This window comes from Corvus moneduloides, chromosome 1 (genome assembly GCF_009650955.1).
Source record: "Corvus moneduloides isolate bCorMon1 chromosome 1, bCorMon1.pri, whole genome shotgun sequence".
In the NCBI taxonomy this organism is placed as follows: domain Eukaryota; kingdom Metazoa; phylum Chordata; class Aves; order Passeriformes; family Corvidae; genus Corvus; species Corvus moneduloides.
In genome coordinates this window covers 81438661-81446680 of record NC_045476.1, presented here as the reverse complement: position 1 = coordinate 81446680, position 8020 = coordinate 81438661, and the positions used below count along the sequence as shown (strand labels likewise).

At 36.2% G+C, this 8020-nt stretch overlaps 1 protein-coding gene across 1 annotated transcript; it reads left to right on the top strand.

Moving 5' to 3' along the window:
- The first annotated feature begins 2961 nt into the window (after positions 1–2961).
- LOC116442553 lies at positions 2962–4402 on the top strand. The gene is given in 4 exon segments (XM_032105734.1): positions 2962–3031; positions 3229–3462; positions 3465–3714; positions 4315–4402. Coding segments are annotated over 4 exon segments (642 nt in total).
- The last annotated feature ends 3618 nt before the right edge of the window (positions 4403–8020 follow it).

Genomic DNA, 8020 nt, shown 5'->3' with positions numbered 1-8020 from the left:
TTCCAAACAGTGTATCACATGCTAGGCTATTTCCCACAAGACAAAATCTCTTGTTCATATTGGAGAACTCCAAAAGATACAGAAACACACAGCACTTAGCTTTTCTTGTATTAACTACTACAATTTTAACATCTGATTGTTGTTTTTTCCCCAGCAATACAGATATTGATTGAAACTTTCCAGAACTTTTGACATGTTTGAAATTAAGTCTTCACTAGTCCTTTTATATGAACAAATTACTTTGTTTTGTTTTGTTTTGTTTTGCTTTGTTGTGTTTTTGGGGTTTTTGTTTTGTTTTGCCTTTTCTTTTTTTTTTAAACCAGTTAGTTCACATAATTTAGTGTGTGTGGGGGGGGTGTTAGGATTTTTTTTGCTGATTTTTTGTGGTTTTGGTTTTTTGGTCTTTTGGGTTTTTTTCTTAATATCATAGTGTCTGGTGTAAAACCATTTTATGCTATACCAGAAAGAAACTCCATAATGTTTTTTTTCTTTGAAACCCATTCACTCCATCCAGTTGAATGAATTCTTTGGGGCAAAAGCTGAAACAGTTTGCAACTCAAGAAAGATGATAACTTACTAGGTACTTTTTTTTCCTAAATCTTTAATTCCTAGCACTCTTCTAAGCATTTCATCAAGTTAAATTGTAAATCACGAACTGTGAATATCTTCTCAGTTGCTCAAAGGCTACCCATTAGCAACAGAGCCAGCATAAAAGGGTATATTTCTTGCTACATAAAAGAAGTAAACTATCAAGTTACTTTTTAACTAGCAATGATATTCAGAGAGGCAATCCTGTAAGGCATATGCTTAGAGAATGTGAAATTCAGGTCTTTAGACTGTTTTTTGCAGTTTCTTTCACTGTTATCATTAATTTTCCTTGCCTTTGATACTGAGGAATCACTGAAGCTGACATCAAAGCCATCTTTCTTGTCCCCTCAGGAGACTATACCAAAAACTGTGTATCATACTGGAAGGCAATAAGCATAGTTTCAATGATATATTCACTGGGACAGTGGAAATATTTTAAATAAATATATGTCTAAAGGGAAATCTAGGCAATTAAAGGAGTGAATTATGCATTTGAACATACACTTTTATTCACTAAAATAAATATGCTGTTCATAACTTTCAGGTGCAATTAAAATTTTATATCTATGCTATTTAAGCCCACCTTTCCACAAACATCCTTATGAAAGCATTCTTTGATGCTGAACACTGCATTTCTATTAGTAGATCTTCGGTCTTTGCCTGTTTTGCTCCTTTTAATTTATCATATTGGGTGAAAGAGCCATTTAGCGGGTTTGACATTTGATATTTTCATTTAATTTGTTTTGGAATGCACATTGAAAATTTCAGAATTTTCCAGAAAATGAAATTGAACTGAAAAGTAGCTATTTTTTCTTTTTAATATGGCATTTATCATATAACATAATAAATACCAATTAAAAGTCAAAATGCAGGGTCATTACAAGACTTAATATCAGCTCATTTCATTTCAAAAAACAAACAAAAAATTTCTGTGACACATCTCAGTAAAATCACTACAACTTTTGTATTTATATACTTATTTTATGGCTGTATTTACCATTTTTCTCTCTAATAGGTTCACAGAAATAAGTATACTGAGGCTTAGACTCTATGAAATAAGTTATTAGTGATATTTGAAATAACATACTTAGGAGTGTTTTCCTATAAAGAACTATCTTCAAAGTAAATAAAAAGACATTTGCAGGAGATAATCTACCAGCACCCCTGGTTAACTGGAGAAGTTCCAGCTGACTGGAAATTGGCAAATATAATGCCCATCTATAAGAAGAGTCAGAAGAATGATCCAGGGAACTACAGCTTGTCAGCCTGACCTTGGTTCCAGGCAAGGTTACAGAAGAGATTATCCTGAGTGCCATTACATGGCACATGCAGGACCACCAGGGGATCAAGCTCAGCAAACATGGATTTATGAAAGGCAGGTCCTCCTTGACCAACCTCATCTCCTTCTATGACAAGGTGACCTGCTTGGTGGATGAGGGGAGGGTTATGTATGTGGTCTACTGAAACACAGACTTTAAAAGAAACATTAAGAATCTAACATTTTAGTTAAAGATTAGTTTTGCTAGAATTAGTTAGAGGCAGTAGGTCCACCTGAGACTAATTAAGAGTTAATAAGAGTTAAGTTAGAAACAAACTTTTAAGTTGCAGATAATTAATTTTCTTTCTATATTTGCTTAAGCTGTGTTTATAATAAGAACCAGAAAACATTGATAGATAGAGCTAAAGAAATTTAAAACAATTGTTAATTTTTCCCATCTGGATACTATTCAGAAGTCATAAGAAAGAAACTGGATGTTCCCCAAGAGGCCATTTTTTATTGTCAAAACTCAGAGGGGTGGAAAGTTCAGGTGAGGAAGAGAATTATTCCTTCAAGACCACTCCTCAATTAATAATGACCACTGACCCAATTTAGAAACTATACTACACATGCTTAATGACATTAAAGCTAATTTCCATATGAAGTGGAGAATATGAGGGGTCATTGTTATAAGCATGTATTTGTATTTTGGATATTCATAACTTTTGTGGATAAATAGACTCCATAACCGTCCATACTTTGACACTGTGTATTAGGAAGCTATTCCACGCAGCTGTCTGGCACCAATAGACATGCACTTTCTAACTTGAAACCGTTAGAGAGTTTTTGTCCGTCTCAGTTGGATATCGATACTAGATCCATATCCATATTTTTGGTAAATCACTACATGGACTTCAGTAAAGAATTTGACACCATCTCCCTCTTAGAAAAACTTAATGAGTGGACTTTTTGATGGTTAAAAAACTGGCTGGATGGCCAGGCCCAGAGACTTGTGGAGAATGGAGCTAAATCTAGTTGACCACCAGTCACTAGCGATGTTCCCCAGGGCTGTTTTGGGGCTGGTCATGTTCTTCATCTTTATTGATTATCTGGACATGGGGACCAAGTGCACACTCAGTAAATTTGCAGACACTAAGTTGGGTGGGAGTGTTGGTCTGCTTGAGGGTAGGAAGTCTCTGTAGAGAGACCTGGTCAAACTCGATCAATGGACTAAGGACAACTGACAAATGCAGGAGGTTTAATAAGGCAAAGTGCCAGGTCCAGCACTTGGGTCACAGCAACCCCATGAAATGCTACAGGCTCGGGGAGAAGTGGCTTGAGAGTTGTTCAGCAAAAAGGGACTTGGGGGTGCTGGTTAACAGCCAATATAAGGCAGCAGTGTGGCCAGGTGGCCAAAAAGGTCAGTGGCATCTTGGCCTGTATCAATAATAGTCAGCAGGACTAGGAAAGTGATCATCCCCCTGTACTTGGCATTGGTGAGGCCACACCTCACGTACTGCGTTTGATTCTGGCTCCTTCACTTTACAAAGACATTGAGGTGTTGGAGTGTGTCCAACAAAGGGCAGCAAGGCTCATGAAAGGTCTAGAAACTTGTCATAGGAGGAGCAGCTGAGAGAGATGGGTTTGTTTAGTCTCAAGAAGAGGAGGCTCAGGGGGAATCTCATCACTCTCTACAACTACCTGAAAGGAGGCTGTAATGAGGTGGGTGTCAGTCTCTTCTACCATGTCTACCGTGACAGGACCAGAAGAAATGGCCTTAAGATGAGACAGGGGAGATTCGGATTAGATATTAGAAAAAAAACTTATACGATGAGGGTGGTCAGGCATTGGAATAGATTGCCCGGGAGGTGTTGGAGTTACCATCTCACCATCCCTGGAGGTGTTTAAGAGGTGTCTAGATTTGGTGCTGGGTGATATGTTTTAGTGATTTAGAGGTTATAGTGGCAGTGCTGGGTTGATAGTTGAACTTAATGATCTTGAAGGTCTCTTCCAACCTTGACTACTCTATGAGTCTGTGAGGTATGTATGATGTACCTTTTAAACAGTTAAACTGGGTTTACTGTTTGTGTTTATTTTTTATTTCACCTTACTTCACAACAAAAATTAACCTTATGAAGAGATATTCATATGTAAAGCCAGGTTTGTTCATCATGTTTGTTCATTATTGGTCTGCGTGTGCAAGATTTTAGGTTAGCTGAATGTTAATGTGCACTAATCCTGTTGGAGTTGGGCCTGTCCAGTCTCGAGAAGAGATGACTGAGGGAGCCTCACTAATGTCAGTGTCTGAAGGAACGGTGCCAAGGGCATGGAGCCAGGCTCTTCTCAGTGATGACAAGCAATAGGACACAAGGCAATGGGCAGAAACTGATATACAGGAAGTTCCACCTGAATAAGAGGAAGAACTTCTTTACTGTGGAGGTGACCGAGCACTGGAGCAGATTACACAGAGAGGTTCTGGAGTCTCCTTCACTGGAGCTATTCAAGAACCATCTGGATGCAATCCTGTGCCATATGGTCTGGGATGGTCCTGTTTGAGCAGAGAGCTCGGACCAGATGACCCACTGGGGTTCTTTCCCACCTGATAATTTCTGTGATTCCACACTTAAGAGGGAAAGGGTGGCTCTTTTCTTATGCTCTTGAACATATACTACCAACCATAGACAAAGATGGGACATTGAGGTAGTTTTATTGAACAATTCTACTTTTCAGCTCTGTTTCTGTCAAACTTGCAAAACCTCTTCAAATGACACTGCTGTTAAATGGCAGGGCTATTAAATTGCATACTGTGAAAATTTATCTGGGAGTCAGTAATGTAAAGGTAGAATGATACTAAGATATTATAAGGTATAACTTTCCCTCCTGTGAGGTGACAGAGGAGCACTGCAAACATGGAGAAGATCTGAAGATAATGAAGTAAGGTATTTCTGCATATTAAAGCTCATAAGGGCCAGGGATAGAATTAACAACAAAAGTATTTGTGTTCACAGATCATTATTTTTTAAGATATGTGGAAAAGGGCCATTCTCCCTTCTGTTTTATTTTATCAGTGATTTCTGTGGTTAAAAAAAAAAAAAAGGTTATATAATACAATAGGAACTTTTTCTTGGATAATAGAACTGTATTTTTTCTAAAAAATAAAATTATTATCACTAGAAACACTAGCAGAAGTTACTTCTCTCTCCTGCTTCAGGCGAATTCTAGGAGTTCATATAATTTGGTGCGTCCTAAGGGAATGATCTGAATGGCCTCTATGAATGACATGAAAATAAATGTAGCTAACATTTGATTCCTCTTCCTCCTGTGTATTTAGTCTTTATTCAATTAGGCAGCTGCTGGGTATATTTTTAATATGATTTTGTAAACGTTGAAGAAAAAAATAATCTTTCAACACTTTTCCTGTGTTGATGGATTTCAGAATGCACTTCTGAATACATATTTTTTAAATTTATGATACTTGATGATTCTTCAATGTCCTTGACATACCTACATGGTGTCAGGGTAGCAGAACCATATTTGTTCAATTCAAAGAAAATAACACAGTCCTATAGGAGCTCTCTAAATTATATAGAGGCTTTCGCTGCTTGCTAGCATGTTTAAAGTTCATCAATCCCATATTATCCCTTTAAGAATGCAATAATATTGCCCTTAGCTTGGTTTTGAACCAGACTATGTTTTCTCTCTCTCATATCTCTTTATAGTTTCAAAGATAAGGGCTATGTTAAATTATTTACATGTGGTACTCATCAAAGAGGTTGTTGAGATTTTTACATACTTACTCAGACGGCAATGTGACAAAGACAATTTGTTGACAGCATTAAGTTTTAGTTCAGTGTTTAGTTTAGTTAAGTGTTACCTTTTAAAGTCAAATGTTAGCATAAGAAGTCAGGGACAAAAAAATTTTAAAAAACGTATTGAATGAAATATTGAAGGAAAAAACAAAGAGAAATAAAAGCAAAAGACAAATTAGACATGTATTGGCATCGATTTCCATTCTTTACTGCATATTTAACTTGATTATCCATTCAATTTATTTTTGGGAATCACAAATTGTACTAAAATGACTGCCTAGTTACCACCATTCCTCTTCTCTTACTTTTACCAATAGTTATGAGTCACCGAGTATGAAAACACATATGCTAATAAAATTTGTTGCAACTATTAGTTATAATATTGGGAAGCTTTAAAAAACATACTGAGATCTATATGTTGTCATTTACATGCACAACTCCTCTTAATTACAAGATGCACATTTCTTTTAAAATATGGCAATATTACCAGTACAAATGAAGGTACAGACCTTTGAGTGCTTTCAAATTCTGCATGTGAAAGTATTTCAAGTGTTGCAAGTGGATTGTACTCATTTGCAAGTTACTTTCTCCTCCAGAAAATGTCTCTAGAGTTACTGTAAAATATTGTGCTAACAAAGTTAATCCTCATATTGTAATTCAATTTATAGGGAGATGTTTAGATTAATTAAATACAATTCATTATAAATAGACATCAAGCTTATGAGTAGTTTGTTTCTCACAAAAGCTTTGTTACAGGTTCACAATTGTCCACTTTCTCTTTTCTGGACACTCCAGCTATTAACAGATTTCCTAGGGAGCCTAAGATTTAGAGTCTCTAAAATTCTGACCCCACTTTTCCGAGCTTGAAGTTATAGACTAAAGAAAAATCATTCCTTCAGGAAGGCTTTCATTGGAAAATACTGTATTATCATCTGGAGAGACTTGGAGGCAGAGCGTGAAAACACTTTATTTCCAGGAGGCATCATGATGGACAGACTGCTCTTTTCTGCCTCTCAGCAAAGTTGAATGTAAAGAGCAAATTTTCTATCCCTTCCTTCTATTTTCAGCCCATTACTTCCTCACAGAATTCTGAATAATGCCAAGGGAATGGAAATCAGACACCAAGGTGTTTTAGTTTTGCAGTGAGTTCTCTGCCATTAAAAATTCACAAAGGAATATTCCTTCTGCTTATTTTTATTTTGGTTTCATTAACTTTAAATTCTTGCCGGTATTCCTACTAAGGATACTGAATGTAGGCTTACTTTGCTAGGTACTGTTGTTTTAGGATTCCTTCCATCACACTTCGAATGGAAGCAACTACTTTCTCACCTTGAAACACTCCACTTGCTAGATCCTTATGAAAAAGGTGAAGCAATGTATTCCCAAAGCACTTTTCAAATAAAATCGTGATGGGATATGCCTTCCCCATAGAAAATAAAGCAAAGTGGTTAGTGTAGGTAGAGAAGGTAAATTTTTAGTCAGAGATTGTATGAGAAAGCAAAGGGGGTATTGGTACATGGAGAAAGGCAGGCCACAGGTATTAGGTGTGCATTATCCTTGGGAGTGTTTCAGGGATCTTATGAACCTTTACATCTAACTTGTGACTGCCAAACGGTCTCACATAGGGCCAATGTTCAGCCCAAAAGCTGGATATTTTGAGTATGAGATGAGCAAAATCTTAGGCAACAAATAAGTTTTGAGGAAACCTGACGTATGAAACAAAAGATAAGTTGCATCACTCCGTTTCTTTTTTGCATCCCACTATAGCATTAAACTAGTATTGTATTAGTATATTAGTATAATACTAATCTGCTATGGAGAAAGGAGAGGCAGAAAGAAATGTAAACATGCACATAAAGGGGCACTGATGAAAGTGAAGGAAGATGGTCTTTAGGGCTCACCAAGCAGAAAGAAGATGAAATTTTGGGTTTGTTTACTTGCATTTTTTTTGGTAGATACTTGGTTTTTTCTTTCATTCCCTTTCTTCAGGAGAGCTATTAGCTTCTCTAATACAACTGAGCAAGTGTAAGAAATGCTGCTGGTCTTTTTAGGAGGAAGAAAAAAATAAAATAAATTATAGAAGAGGGAGAAATATAAACATTATTATGGACTGTATTTAATGCATCCCATAGGTAAACATTAAAAATGTACTAAATATAAAATATAAACATTATATTAATTTTCATTTACATTATCACTTAAATTTTTCTTTAATCATGCTGGAGTAGCAAGGAAGAACTGCACTTTATTATAAAAAAAATCCTGCCATCTGGACCTCATATAGACCTATGATTTTAATTGTCAAGAAAGTGAAGTTAAAATGCAAATGAAAAATAGTCAGACCTCAGACAATGTTCTAGATTCT